At 36.8% G+C, this 15,781-nt stretch overlaps 2 protein-coding genes across 5 annotated transcripts in view; both read left to right on the forward strand.

Moving 5' to 3' along the window:
- The window catches only part of RpS21 (ribosomal protein S21), a 73,267-nt gene extending 57,795 nt beyond the window's left edge, over positions 1 to 15,472 (forward strand). The window contains exons 1-5 of one of the 4 annotated variants that reach the window (XM_067094257.1): positions 9,131 to 9,285; positions 13,496 to 13,641; positions 14,739 to 14,810; positions 15,185 to 15,240; positions 15,445 to 15,472. In XM_067094257.1, the coding sequence (XP_066950358.1) occupies positions 13,528 to 13,641; positions 14,739 to 14,810; positions 15,185 to 15,240; positions 15,445 to 15,454 (252 nt within the window). In that variant the 5' untranslated portion in view covers positions 9,131 to 9,285; positions 13,496 to 13,527 and the 3' untranslated portion in view covers positions 15,455 to 15,472. Of the gene's footprint in view, positions 1 to 9,130; positions 9,286 to 9,463; positions 9,483 to 12,290; positions 12,325 to 13,495; positions 13,642 to 14,738; positions 14,811 to 15,184; positions 15,241 to 15,444 lie in introns of those variants that run through there. The other 3 variants (XM_067094259.1, XM_067094256.1, XM_067094258.1) reach the window with 3 other exon arrangements.
- Positions 310 to 1,122, forward strand: LOC136832923 (gastrula zinc finger protein XlCGF8.2DB-like). Its single transcript, XM_067094582.1, has one exon. It carries the CDS (start codon positions 310 to 312, stop codon positions 1,120 to 1,122), a length of 813 nt encoding a protein of 270 aa, XP_066950683.1.
- Positions 15,473 to 15,781: the final 309 nt, after the last annotated feature.

The following is a 15,781-nucleotide window of genomic DNA, read 5'->3' on the forward strand; positions in this document are numbered from 1 at the left end:
AAAGTTGTAGTCTAGTGACCTTCAGAGACCGCGAATGTGGACTATGAGAGTGATGGGTTTGTATGAAAAAACTAATTTTGTATCCGAAACTTTTTTTGTGTACCATAATTTGCAGTTATGTTCAGTGTCTTTTTCAATAAACTTAATTTTTTAAAAATTTTTATACTTCTTCCCAGAGGTTGGACATGAATCTTCCTGTAGCAAGCCAGAGTTAGGTCTGATGTGTCTACAAGAGATCATGCTTCACTTTTATGGGGTTCTTATACCCTAAGCTGCTGTACCACTGATGCATTCTCTGTTTCGTTAGTGATGGAATGTGAGGCAGAGATCCTTGAAAATGAGTGTGGAGAACTCACAGCACAGGATGCAACAGAGTTTCTGTCTATTGTATTAGAAGTGGAAGAAGAGATCACTCAATCCAATGTTGATTTTAGTTTCCTTAATGAAGTTGATACAAGGAAGAATTTGATTACCTGTCCTATTTGCTTGAAACTATATGCAGGGAAAGGTAACCTAAATAAACACCTGCGAGTTCACACTGGAGAGAAACCATTTGTTTGTCCAATATGCGGGAAAGGTTTCAAGCAGAATCGATTGAAGGAGCACCTTCGAACTCACACTGGAGAAAAGCCCTACGAGTGCGTTGTGTGTAACAAGCGTTTCAAGGAAAATGGGCATTTAACGAAGCATAAGCTAGTTCACACCGGTGAAAAGCCGTATGTTTGTCCTATTTGTGGTAAGGGATGCAACCAGAATCATCGTTTGACAGAACACATGCGAACACACACTGGGGAGAGGCCGTTCAAGTGCCCTGTTTGTGATAGAGGATTTTCGTTGAAAAGTCACGTTCAGAAACACATGCTAACCCACAGGTGCCAAAAGCCTCACGAATGCCCAGTTTGTGGGAAGCGTTATGCAATGAAAAGATTCTTTCAGAATCATTTGCAGAATCATGCAAGTGAAAAAGCTGGCCATTCAGATTCCAAAGGAAAAAATGTTGATTGCCCAGATGTACACACTGACAGTAGTGTAGGTGTAACATATAATGATCAAAATGTGAAAAACCCCCATATGCAAAATGATGGCATAGTTGCATCCAGTTTTCATAAGGAAGAATATTGATGATTTGTAAATGTGTTGTAATACTGTGTACTTGTTAAAATTGCAGTACTGTACTGTATATGTGATTCTGTGTAGGACATGAATATACTGTATTTGGTGTATCATGTAAGAGAGTTATATAGAGAATTTTATTTATGCTAATACTGTACATACAATTAAATGTAAGTTTTTTAAAAGTTATGGGTTTTGGAAATAAGTTCAGCAATGCTTTTTATGGATGAAATGAAGTTTACCATGGCAAAACAGTCAAAAAGCAATGCAATTATATAGTAAGTCTACCCATTTCATAGTCATTTGTATTTATTTCAAATTTATATCCGTATCGTATAACGAATGTACAGCATTTAGCTTTAGTTGCAGCTGCAAATAAAGAGAGGTTATATATGTCTTATTGCTGCTTCCTAGATAACGAAACCTTGTTCAAAAACACCATATTCTTCGTGCTCCTAGTACAAAAGGAATGCAGACATTCAGTAACCAAGATTAGTTTATTAACAGTTGTCCTTTGTTTTTTGCTTGTAATTTGGTTTGATGCTACTTTCAATTGCAGTTACCTTATTTTATATCAGTGAATTATTTTTTGTCATGATCTGCTGTAAAATACATAAGACATCTGTACAAATTACATTGTTCTCGGTGTATTCATGTTTAGAAGGAATATTAATCTCCCTTTTTATTTTGTCCAGCATTGTGACCATAGTGATTAATTTTAGGACATGTAAAAATTCATCTTCCTTTCTCATGTGCATGAATAGTTTTTATTTTAATTGGAACTTATTGTTACTGTATTATGCACTGATCCCTTTCAGTTCATGAGCCTTGTGGTGACGTTATTCTTGCAACTTTGTTTACTTCTGTTATAAAGGAGTAGGTTAGGGAGGAATGTATAGCAATTTGTATTCTTGTATGCAAATACAAAAAGATACAAGTAAACTATGTATGTCTGTGCAGACTGTGAAAAGTCAGAAGAAAATGAAGGCAAAGTTATATGCAAAACTTACAATGAATTTGAGAAGTGATATTATTACATAAAGAAAGTGTACAAAGATGGCTAAGGGTATGCATTTACTGTACAAGTTAGAAGGGGTAAAGTCATCAAAGGCACTTTAAAACATGTGGACCTGGGCCTAGGACCAGGTTGCGTGCAAATGCAAACTTTGATTTGTAAAGCGTTGATTGCTTCCATTTGATTTCTTCTAAATACCAAGAGTGTTTTTGTTTTATCTGAGCGTTGTTTTTTCTTGTATACATTCCTTGATTTTATCATACATTGTACATGTTCTTAATTTTATCATACATTTACATGTGCATTCTGGTCATAGCTTAAGGCTCTGCCAGGTAATATTGTTATTATGTTCATGTAATTCTGGGGTTTGGCTTTACAAAGGCATTACAGTGTTGATATGATTTATATGAAGACCAGTAGTTGGTGGATGAAGGGCAGCAAAATAGACCATGAAATTTTGTTTCAAGTAGGACACGATTAATTACAAATCATAATTGCCATGTTTGGCTTCATTGTGAATTGTTGCATACAAGTGCTTGAGTTTGACATTTTTTAAAGATACCTGTTCTTCCTTACAGTGTTGTGACACTTCATTTTGTTTGAAGATCGCTAGTCTTTTCGTAGCAAATTAGTGTTTATAGCAGCAGAGGACTTTGTTTCCAGATATTAAGAAAGCCAAAGCAGTAGATATATGCAAGCGTGCCATTTTCGTCTGTCTGTGAGTGATGACATATCTTTTAAAGGGCTCAATAAGCTTAGAATTGGTAATGATTGTCTTTTGCAGTGAAAACAGTAGATCTTCCCTTTCAGTGACCTTTCTTCAAACTCTTCTTGTCTGCTTTGTCAACATTTGTAGAACTGCACACAACTTGGAAATGAGTCATAATTTTATCAGTTGAAAATTCCTAAACTTTTTCCTTCTCCACTAATTGCAGCATGTCATTTTACAAGGTAATGAGTGTGAATATAACAATGTACATCACTCTGTAGATTGAGCCTTTGGTCACTGTTAAGGATTACACACTCATCAAGACCTCCCAGTGGCCTAATTTCTCACGGTATTTGTTGTGTTTAATACGTGCAGCATTCATCAAGCATTCTGATTGCTTGTAGCATCACTCAAAGAACACCCTTAGAATGACTGTGTGCTTAAAATATATCATAGCCTTCTTCAGTATGTTATTTATCTAAAAGTTATTGATGGTTTTTAAGAATATTGTAACCTAATTTATTTATTAGCACTCCATTGGGATGAAAGGCATCAGTTCATCATTTGGTATCAATCCTCTGTCAGATGTGTTTTGTTGAGGACTTGCAAGAAGGTACTGGGATTGTGTTCAGAATTGAAAAGCATATGTTAGGAAAGCTAGGGACAAATGATGCAGTCGTTTTTCTCTGGTTCTTGCAGTTTTAACTTCATTACATAAGTAATGGGAGGATGCTGACCAATTATTGATGTTGCCCTTTTAACCAACACATTCTCCAGAAATTATCCAGTAGACTTCAAATGATCAGTTGCCATGTCACTTTTCTTCCTAAAAGCAGTCCCTTCCCAGCACGGTTTTCCCTCCAACTTCACACAAACTTTGTCACAATTTGTAGGTATTGTCATCTCCACATCCTTTTGTTTCCTGGTCTGTAATGAAGAAACACAGACTACTTTCTTACTTGGAGTGAGAAAGGTTGTTTTAGTCCAAGCAAGGCAGCAGTTCACATCAATTTACTGGAGTGAAGATTGACATGTCATGGCCTATCTTTTTAAGTAGGAAGAGAACTAGGCAAGAAGCATTGTATATCTAGCTATGTAAAAGTCTACTTTCAGCTTGGTTCCTTAAGTATGGTTCCTTAAGCAAAACTGACTCCCCTGGAGATTCCCTGCAACCATCACTGGAAAGTTCTTGTGACATGTCACTGATGGACCAGTATGCTTCTTGTTCAAAACTAGATAGATGTATATATGCTGTGATGAGTTTTCCAAACCATTTAGCAGTCATTCTTTATGGATCATTCTTGGTATATACACCCTTTGCCAGTGAAATTTGATGAACCTGACCAGCAAGGGCACAAATTCTGTTACTCTGGAAATGGTATGTGTTTATTTGCAATGACAGTGCATAAGTAGTAACTAGGTAGGGAGTTAGACCTAGACCATTGATTTTTTCAGTCATGCAGCTTATCAGCTGCCTTATATTTATTATTTCTATAAGTAGCCTGGAACTTGCACTTCTAGTCTCTTGTAGGGCTTGGTCAAAGGCTGTAAAACTGGAGCAGGGGAAAAGATAAAGAAGTTGGACTGCTGGAAAGAAAGAGACCAAAAGGAACAGATGAAGAGAAAAGGTAGAAATAAATTTTACTGGCCACACAAAGCATACTGAAAGTGATAATATAAAATGGACACGATAGTTTCCTTGGTGAGATTGTTAAGTCTTCAGTGATAATGATCAAAGGTTAATCTTCCATGAGTGAAATGTATCTTCTCTTAATTTGCCCACATATTGCAATATCAGTTTTATCTTGCCCAGCTCATATAAGCTGCCTTTGTGTCTGTACTTCAAGCTTCTTTTAAATATCTTTCTTTAAAATTCTTATCATTGCATCAATGAAGAGAATAAAACCATGGCATTGTGGGTGCAGTGTATAAGTTGTAGGTTGTATCATTCGAAGTTCAAAGTATGCTTTCAGCAAGGCCAGAATTTATTGACTACACCAGTAGCTTTCTAAGTTTGAATACAATATTTGCTTTGCATATTTCGGACATTCTAACATTGCCAATTACAGTACACTCTCCTTTATTTGCTTCTGATATAACACTACTGTTTCTTTAATTTATTCTCCACAAGTCCTGCAGTGGTAGCCACCCTTTCTTGTCTTGTTTGTGTTCATGTGGTTGGAATAGTTTTACTGGGAATATTGTAGTTTTAGTATTTAAAAGTGATTTACCTTAATTCCATCTGTGGTGTGATCATCTTGTAATTTTCCTCATTGGTTTCCACCCTGGTGGGGACACATACATAGCTGGGGCATCATTGCCTCTAGTACAGTGTTGTATAGAAAGAGTACAATGGACACAACTGAGCAGAACTACACAAATATAATCAAACTGAGGATGCATGTTGGTACTTGCACAAAACAAAGCAATTTTTTTTCATCATCACAAGTGTTCCTGAATGAGGTCTAATCTCTTCCTTCAGCAATGTCATACAGTAATCTAGCTTTTGTAGAACATGTTAATATTTTCAAGTAGGTGCGTCTACCAACTGCAGTAAAATAATTTCAGTGTTGTACACTTGTATGTTCTCCTCCCTTCTTAACAAATTAAAGTTTGCATGCATGCTAACATAGTAGAGTTATTGCCACGTCAGGGGGATGACTTGCATTGCTGATTGCTCGAGCTGTGATTCTAATTGTTGTAATCTATCTCTTGACTCATATAAAAGTTGAAGGTCGGAACTATAAAATGTTTTTAATAGAATGCTGAATTTTTTCAAGAGCTTCAAACTTTTAAGCAACTTATGTAATCAGTCATGAGTCACTTGAGAAATTTTTAATGTGATATTTGCTTAAGTATTTATGAGCGTGAAACAGCATTTCAGATAGCTTTCTGCAATTGAAAATGAATTGCATCATTTGATTAACGTAGGTGATGGCAAGGGCAGTGATAGTCAAGAAAGAAATTAAAAAGAACCATATCAAGAAAGACAAAATGAAGCTGTTCCATTTTCTTTTTTTTATATATTTGTATTTGTATCATATTAGTACTGTTATTTGTTTTGTTAATAAACATTTCAGATTTTATGAGTGTTTTATTTGCTAAATTCTTTTCATTGCCATTTTGTTCCAAAGCTTGCGAAAGCAAATGTTCCAAATGGAGAAAATGAGAGTATGCAAGAGATGAGCCTATGATTCAACTATCTGGCAAATGAGGAGAAAGATGTCAAAAGAGTGCAACTTTGAAATATAAATCTAGAAGATGAAGTATAAAATCATAAAGTACTCAGCACTGAAAAGAGGGAACATAGGCATGCTACTATTGTTCTAGACTGTCCACAGTAATATAATTGTTAAAGGTTCGAGTAGAATTTTACAAAAGCTTTCAAACCCTTCTCTGGATTCATCTTCAGTCAAAATCTGAAGATGAACCCAGACAAGGGTTTGAAAGCTTTTATAAAATTCCACTTGATCCTTTAACAATTATATTATTGTGGACCCTCTAGAACATTTATGAACTCTCGTGATAGAGGGTTTTTCTCCCATCTCAGTGGTACTATTAATTTGAGGAATGAGGCACCCACCTGTTGAAAGAGACTCAGGATGACATCATTGGAATCACTTTTACATTTGGCAGTGATACTGACTTTTCTTAGCTTACAAGGTAAGTACATACAGTACTTTCACTGTGGCCATGTCCTTCTGCATAAGAAAGAAATATATTAAAATATTTGTAAAGCCTCATTTGTAATTTAGTTTGGAATATATTCCAAATCTTGTATGGTGCATATTCCACTGAGATAGGAATGGCGCAATCTGGGAAGGTAAAATATGAAAGCTCTGCTGATACAGCCTTTAGTAATGCCTACAGTGAACCCTGTGAGGTGTACTAACGGCGGAACCCCCTATGGGGGTCAATTTTATGTGATAGGCTTGGGATGACTTACAATGATATTTACCTATTCTTTCCAAAAAATATTTCAAGTTTCTAACACCGTAATTCTTGCTCTGAACTTATTAGTCAAGTTATATGGTAGTGTATAAAAGAATTGCAACTGAAATAAGTTCCAGATATGTGTACTCCTAGATATCTGAAGTACCTAGCCTTACTATTGTATATTGTATACAGTACACATAAAACAATGTTACTGTTGAATAATTATTACAGTACATCATATGGAAATAAAGGGTACTACTGTATAATTATTATTTCAAATGATAATTATACAGTAATACCCTTTATTTCCATATGATGTACAGTACTGTAATAATTATTCAATAGTAACATTGTTTTATATGTACTGCATACAATGTACAATAGTAAGGTTAGGTACTTCAGATATCTAGGAGTAAACATATCTGGAACTTATTTCAGTTGCAATTCTTTTATATACTGCCATATAACTTGACTAATAAGTTCAGAGCAAGAATTACGGTGTTAGAAACTTGAAATATTTTTTGGAAAGAATAGGTAAATATCATTGTAAGTCGTCCCAAGCCTATCACATAAAAGTGACCCCTGTAGGGGGGTAACGCCATCAGTGCACCTCACAGGGTGCACTGTAGGCATTACTAAAGGTTCTTTGCAGCATCCCATTGGCCCATAGCTGCAAATCCTTTTACTGTACCTCCATTCACATTCTCTTTCTTCCATCTTGCTATCAACCCTATCGTAACAATTATTTCATAGTGCAACTGCAAGGTTTTCCTCCTGTTACACCTTTCAGACCTACCTACTCTCGATTTCCTTTCCACCGCTGAATGACCTCATAGGTCCTAGCACTTGGCCTTTGGCCTAAACTCTATATTCCTTTCCATTCCATAAAAGTAACACCCCAAGACTGTGACATATCTTAGTACATGAACTGAATATAAGTATTTCTACACAAGATTTCATTGGAGTTTACATATTCAATATTTTGGAGATTTAGTTCAACACATCATAACTATATGTGAGAATAATAAATTTCAGGTTCTACAAAATCTTCAACTCAAGTAATTTGTTATATCAAGTGGAATGTTTTTAAAATTAACAGTAATTATAACAGACATATATCTTGGAACATGTTTAGATTTTAGTTGACTGAGGTGAAATTCACATCAATACTCAACACAATATATATATATATATATATATATATATATATATATATATATACATACATACATACATACATACATACATACATAAATACCCCTACATATATATAGTATATGAACTTTAAGTAAATTTTTGTAACTTTTAAGTCTTCTGGTCCATCTCCATCACTCTTTTTTGACGTCATCTGCATAATGAATTTCAGTCATTTCCATCATGGTATCATTTTATAATGCATACACATATGCAATCCTATACTAACAGGCATTCGAAAAGGCAAAGTTTGTTTACTACTTGGTGAAATGATATATTTCCTGCAATTAAGTACACAGCAATTAAGCTTGAAAATGGTTATTTTTAGGCTCTATATCGTTATGAATTTATATATCAAAATACTGACATAGCCTACTCGATAGTGCCCTGAGCAAGCACTTGGAAATAGGGTGCCTTGACCTTATAAAAAATTAGCTGCAAAATTTGAAATTATCTTTTTGCAAAATAAAAGCTACCAGCCACATGAGTATTCACAATGCGACATTAACCTTTTAAATTTTCTGCATGTCATGTTGAAATATTTCTTAAAATCTGCAATATTCGAGGAATAGGTTACTCGCAACAATGGTTCTTTAAAACATTTTCCATTGTTTAGGTGTTCACTTTTTTTTTAACTGCAGCACGTCTGCCAAGTTTTTGAGAATCAGTCTTATATTTTTGATATCGATATTTAAAATATTAAGTTTAGCTGTCTACGAAGGTCTTACAGCTTTCTTTCCATTCAAATGGAAACTGGAATGCTTCATAATACTTTGAGTGAACCACAGATTTAGAGGGATAGTTAAGGCTGCAGTTTAATAATCAACAACTGATTCTGATCATGAAGTTATAGCTAAAATTATATTTATCGCCTGGAAAGTAATCAAATTGTTACTAGAGGAACATCACCAGCCAAGCCCCTATTTTCATTGTGTGGAATATTTGAATATGGGCTGCTTTTATTGTTAGTATCAGATAGTTAACATGCCATAGACTTTACATTGTGATATAGATATTTTAACATTCACAATTAAAATATAGATGTGTTGGTGCGTGAGATTTTTTAACAAGAAAATATGTTTTTGATATTAGCATACGGGATGCTGTCATTATTATCATCTGACTTGACGTGTCATACACTGTAGCTTATATGAGAAACATGTTACAATTACTAATAAAATTATAAGTGCGCTGGTGTGTAAGCTTTTCAAAAGAAAATATATTTTAAATAAGTCAAAAGAAGCAATATTAAGTGCTACTAATTTTGTTAGGTGGCATGATCTCGTATCCCTTCTTCATCGTACAACGTTTTGGTTCTGTAAGTCTGCACGTGTGTAGTGTTTAATGTTAGTTTTTTATCATTTTACACTAATTTTTACGCAGCCTTTTTACCATTTATGGAATTTGTGTATCAGAGAGCTCATGGTGTCGTTTTTAAACGTCGTTTTTATAGCGAATTTGAAGTGAATATTGAACTATGAACGAGCTGCCGTAGATGAACTAGGCTAAGTTACCGTAGGCATTTATGACCGTTTTGTTTATTTATTTTCGTTTATCTGTTTTCTCCTGCAGATATATCCATTAATTGTAGAGAAAAATATTGGAAAACCGTTTTTTTTATTGGTGGGGGATCGTAATAACGGGTGAAATAGGGAAATGCAATGCGGGTGTTACCACAGTTGGACATGCGTCAATCACAACGTATGCCTAGGCCTATCCATAACACAACTTAGGCCTAGGCCTATCCATAATCAGCGTGGCTCCAGTCCTATCCATAACACAACATAGGCCTAGGCCTATCCATAATCAACATAGGGCCGGGCCTATCCATAACACAACATAGGCCTAGACCTATCAATAATCAACATAGGACCGTGCGTATCCATAACACAACATAGGCTTAGGTAGGCCTATCGATAATTTGAACATAGGCTTATGTAGCCCTATCCATAATCAACATAGGGTTAGGTAGGCCTATCCATAATCAGTAGAAGTAAGTAGTATTTGCTCTGTGCCAGGTAGCCTATTGCCTTGGAAATTGACTTTTTCTGTAGCAGGCTAGGCTATCGACTGTAATTAATCCAAGAACTTATTATATTTTTGCTATTTCCCATATGCGGTGTTATGGGGGGACTTTGGTAAAAAGTGAAGTTTCCTTTACCCGGTGAGCGGAGCTCCCGGCTAAGTGACACGGCCTACTAGGTTAGGTTAGGTAGGGTACGTTAGGTTAGTATGGTTCCTTTTATAATAGATTTCCTTAGCCAATCCCTTCTTGAACGCATGGCTCCGTAGTGTCCCTCGTATTCGCGGAACAGTTCCATACAGTCTGTGCGGAGCGAATATTGTACTTAGTAATACCGTTGAAAGGATGACACTTAGATGCATCTTGGCCCAACCTAGCCTGGTTATACCTGTCATAGACCATAGGCCCATCATAGGGTGTTGGGTCTAGAGCCACAGTTGCCAGTTTCGTTACATGAAGGGAAGAATGGAAAGTTGGGGTTCACGACCCCTTACTCAGCATTTGTTCCATGACTTCGAGTAAGGTATTGGGTACTACATCAGTTCATTTTCATAGGGTAGTATGTTATTAAGTCTCGATGGAGCGCCTACAGTTTAGTTTGGCAAGGCTGTCGTCTGCCAGTTTTCTAGTTGGGACCCACCACCAGGTGGCAGCAGGTTCCGACTAGGAAACTGGCAGACTAATACAAACAAGATGGCGGTGGGTCGGAAGCCAATGTATATCAGCATTTTCATAACAAACAGACCTAACCTTTCCCATAGTGATAGGTTCTGGCCTAACCAGAAGTTACCTAGCCTAACCTAACATAGGGCAGCGTGCCCTAACCTGGCTGGGGGGCTTCACCCTCCCTGGACCCCCCAGTGAAGCCAGCTAATACAATTCACCCAAAATGCAAGGTCATGACCTAACCAGAACGAACCGACCTAACCTTACACAAGACGGCGTTACCTGGCGGGGGCTCCCCCCCCCCCCAAGCCAGTAAAATGCATAACCATAAATTGATAAGAAACCGCACTTAACTGAGTAGAAGTCGGAATCATCGGAAAATTCGGTCGGCGGCTCAATTCCAATAAGGCCATTCTTGATTAAAAACACGAGTAATGATCGTTCGTCATTGCACAGCACTGCTAGGTCGAATGTAGTCACTGGGTTTGTGGCTGCAAATTGCACGTGGGAGGGATGCGCGGACAGGACGGACGACATCTTGGCAAACTGGCAAGAGACTGGGTCAGATCTTGGGGCACATGGGGTCGCGAGCAGGGTTGGGTTGCAGAACTACTTACCTTGGCAGAGTTACTGTAGTCTGGGCAGAAGGTGTTCCGCGGCCTGGCAACGAAACGAAACTGTAAACAACCCGTCTCTATTTTAACTTGGGCTGCTACCACTTTGATTAGTCCACGTGTTCAGGTGGTTACTAACATCCATCAACTTAAGCTACGTAGGCTATGCTATAGGGTCTAGTCAGCTTTATCGCACATATAACTCTCGGATAATTTCAAATATACAGCGCTTGCCCACTTGGGGTAGGCTAGTTTGCAGAACGACGGGATTATGTCTGAACGGAAGCTAAGTCCATTGTCTCTGATGTTAAGTGTTAGTTGGCGGGGTCCGGGGAAGGGCAATCCCCCCTCCCCCCCCCCAGGCCAGGTCAGGGCACGGCACCTTAAGTGGGGTTAGTAAGGTAAGATCTGGTTAGTTCAAGACCTGGCATTCTAGGGAAGGTTAGGTTTGTTTACATCTGCGGAACCTGTCCCATGGTTCTACAATCTCTTGCTCTCCCATTTGCCCCCAATAAATAGAATAAGGCTTACAAAAATAGGTTGGAACCCACAAATTTTGACTTCAGTCAGGATTGTGTAGGCCTAGGCCTGTGTCTGGTAAAACTTTACTTTAGTTGTGCGGCCTGATTCCTGCCAGTCGTCGACTGCGACAGGTTCCTCATACATAAATAGAAATAACTTTTTGTACAATGATAGGTCCTGACCTAAACAGATCTTACCTACCTAACCTAACTTACGGCAATGTACCCTGGCCTGCCCTGGGGGCCGCCTTTGACCCCCTAGACTAACCCCCCCCCCCAAAAAAAAAAAAAAAATTAAAAAAATAAAAAGGCAGTAACCGGCCAGGGTCGGCGACTGGCGGGAATCAGGCTGCCCAACTAAAGTAAAGTTTTACCCTGTGTCCTTTTTGATAGGTGAGCAAGGATGTAAATTTGGATTTTTGTGTACTTCCAGCTAGGGGTTGCCATGGCCAGTGCGTGTGTTGGAATGAAACCTTCCACCTATCTGTCTACTTTGTTTGAATTTTCATGATGTATGAAGGGGGAAAGAGAGGGTGAGATGCTTCTCTCCCTCCATCATGTCAGGGCATGGTTTTAAGTTACATTTTGGTGAGGGACATACACAATAGTTAAGATTAATCCATATACAGTAATCAAGAAGTTGCAGCCAATGTCAGGACACATGTTCGAACTGAAACCTGCACCCATAGGCATACACATTGAACATACGCTTTGGTCAAGTTTATTTAATGTAGGAACATGGTCTGGAAAACATGTTTTGCTTTTATAGTATTACCGGTACACAGTAGTCCTAAAGTTTATGGGTCCAAATTCACTGCCTTATGTAAAGTCAAGATCAGCACACAGATTTATCACATATTTATTGAATCTTGGAATAGAATGAAAAAGTCAGCAATTTATCTGTTTATAGAAGCAGAGATTGTAAAAATACAAGGGGAATGAAGGGGGAACGTAAATAAACAAAGACATGTCTCGGGATATGGACCCATAGAATTTTTAGAAAAATGTAAATCTTTGCTTCTGTAAGCAAAAACACTGCTCATTTTTTCAGATTTATCAGGCAGTGGCTGCTGAAGAGCAAGAGCCTGTACCAGGTTCCTACCTAGTTCCTGGTTCCTGAGCTCTTGCTCCACAGAGTTGTGGCCACACTACGCTATTCGCGTGAGGTGCAGAGCTTTGTACCCTTTGATTTTTTTATAATGTCTGCTTCTATAAGCAGGTAAACTGCTCATTTTCTAGCCAATATACTTGTTTACAGATCTGTCAACTTCTGTTTGCAGATATGTCGAAAGAAGCAATTGAAAATAGGAAAGAAAGCTTGAATACACATAAGGGAGCAGTGAATTTGGACCCCTAAACTGTAGGATTACCCATTATACACCTCATTTTTTTGAGCTTACAAACTTAATAACTGACATTATCATGATTATTTTTTAAGTTACCATTTTAAATGTAATGCATTTTTAGATAAGACTCTCAATTTAAAATTAAGTAAAGTACAGGTTAATTTTTGGATTGGCTGTTAGCTGTAATATACTGTTGTCTAGAAAATATTCAAGTGCAGGCTATAATATCGGGTCTTTGTAACTTACCAGAAAGCCAGACCCCGAACTTGTGCGTTGAGTTGATGGTGTATATGTTGTTTGGTTATTTTGAGTGTTAGAGCATATACAAATGGGTCCTCACTTGAATTTTTTATTTCAGAAGTAACCCCTTGCAAAAACCCACTAGGCAACATGCAGAACGACTCTGGAGAATACGTGGATTTGTACGTGCCACGCAAGTGCTCTGCTTCAAACAGAATCATCCATGCCAAAGATCATGCCTCCATCCAGATTAACCTGGCAGAGGTATGCAGTATGTGTCTTTTATGTTTCAAAATGTGAGTTGTTTTTTATTGAAATATAAGCTTTTGAAATTAGGAATTATTGTATATTCTACCATTATATACTGTAATAACATTTTAGTAAGTGCTTTTGAGTTTTGTCAATATGTCATGTAATGTGTCAGTCTGGGGTTTTGGTTTATTTTCCAGACAGGATACAATAGATAGAATGTTTATTGCTAACCTAATAGATCAGGGGTATGATATTGCTTATAAACATATGTACACAGTCTATCCCCTTTCATATGCTAGAAACTGTCAAATGCTAGGTCATTAAGTAGGGTTAATACCACTGGAGAAACTTTTGATATTCATTAATGCCTTCAGTGTCTTATAATTTTTTTTTTCCTTAACATCAGTTAGCAATCTTAAAAACTTAGCTGTCTACTGTATGCACTAAGCAGCTTGGTGATTTTCTACATACAACATATAGTAGTTTGTGTATGGAGCAATGTGTTAGTATAGTCTTGATGTGTAATTTCCTTCAGTCAGTATTCACCTTCATCAGGTGAAATTCAGTACTGTAACCTCTCAACGTACTTGATATATTTGCTTAGGTTCAGTAGTGTGGTGTTCTTTGGTGGGCTGCCTATTTGAAACATGATGTATTTTGTTGATATACATCTTTTAGATTAAATAAATATAGTGTAGTTTAGAAATACTGTATATGGAGTTAAAGTTGGGTGAGAAGGGTTGTCATTTATGTTCAAGGTTAGGCTTTGCTGTGGTGTCATTGTTCCTAGTAGATTTTGGTACTTATTTGAAGGTCAGACTTAGAAGCAACTGAAAAGTTGAGGGGAAACTGTGGTACACTTTAGGTGAAATAATGATTACATACTTATACTAAACTTTCCATGGGAAGAGGAGAGAGGGAATGGTTTGGTTAGCTAAGTGCATGTGCAGTTACATATAATTGAAAAAAAAAAAAAAAGTAATCATCATAGGCCTTCATCAAAATTCAACTAATATGTATGCAGTATTTGTGAACCATTGCAAACAGTTGCATCATATTTATGTGCATCGATTTGAGTGTTGATACCAATATAATCTTGTGTCAATCAGGTTGATGAAAGCACTGGAAGAATGACTGGCCAGTACAAGACCTATGCTATTTGCGGAGAAATTAGAAAGATGGTAAGCATGTGTTATGTTTGTTTTGAGTTTTACTCTTTTTACCAATTTCTTTTATGAGTTTTTGTATTAGTTGAATTTTTTATGGGATTAGTGTGTTGTTTAGGTTTAAATGTATCAGTGTTTGGTATAGTGCATTTCTTTATGGGATTGACACTGTATTTAGTAATATAGTTAGATAAGTTTACTTCTATCAGCTTTTTAATTGACCATTTTTCTGATTGTTAAGGGTCACCATGTTATATGTTTGAAATTTAATGACATGGTTGAATGTTCCAGTACTACATTTTGAGAAGTACATGACTTTTATCACAGTAAATGTATTAGTTTTGGCAAATCAGGATGCCTGACAGTTTATACTGTATTCATTTTGACAGGGCGAGTCTGATGACTGTTTGGCGCGATTGGCCAAGAAGGACGGTATTCTTCCTAAGTAAGTTTAGTAATGTGTTTCTATATATTTGTAGTATTGGTCATACTGAACTCTGAAACATTGTTTTAGGGAATTGTCTATTCTTTTATATGTGCATTTTTATATATTGGTCAATTAATGTTATGATATTTTGTCTGTATGTAATATGTGAAGAGTGTTGTGTTCATTTAATGAGATGGTAATGAATTTGTGTTTTCTCCCCAGGAACTATTGAATAAACTGAAGTAGTTAATGCATAGTATGATTTAACCCTTGTCCCCTGTTTATTTCCTGATTGTTTCCTCTATAGGAAACAGTTATGGAACAAGAAAATTTGCTGGTACACTTATTTGTCTTAAAGTGCAGGTAAATTCAGACAGTGAAGGCCTTAGTAGCATTTGTTCAGACTGGCCTGGGAACTCCATTGTTAGAGTATTTGTATAAAAAGTGTAGGAAAGTCTTCATTTTCACAGCTCAGGTAGTTTTGGGAAATAAGTGGTAACAATAATTGTTGTGCAGTAACTATATTGTAATACAGTAGCTGTGAAATAAAATAAATTTT

The sequence above is a fragment of the Macrobrachium rosenbergii genome, chromosome 50, assembly GCF_040412425.1.
Source record: "Macrobrachium rosenbergii isolate ZJJX-2024 chromosome 50, ASM4041242v1, whole genome shotgun sequence".
Classification (NCBI taxonomy): domain Eukaryota; kingdom Metazoa; phylum Arthropoda; class Malacostraca; order Decapoda; family Palaemonidae; genus Macrobrachium; species Macrobrachium rosenbergii.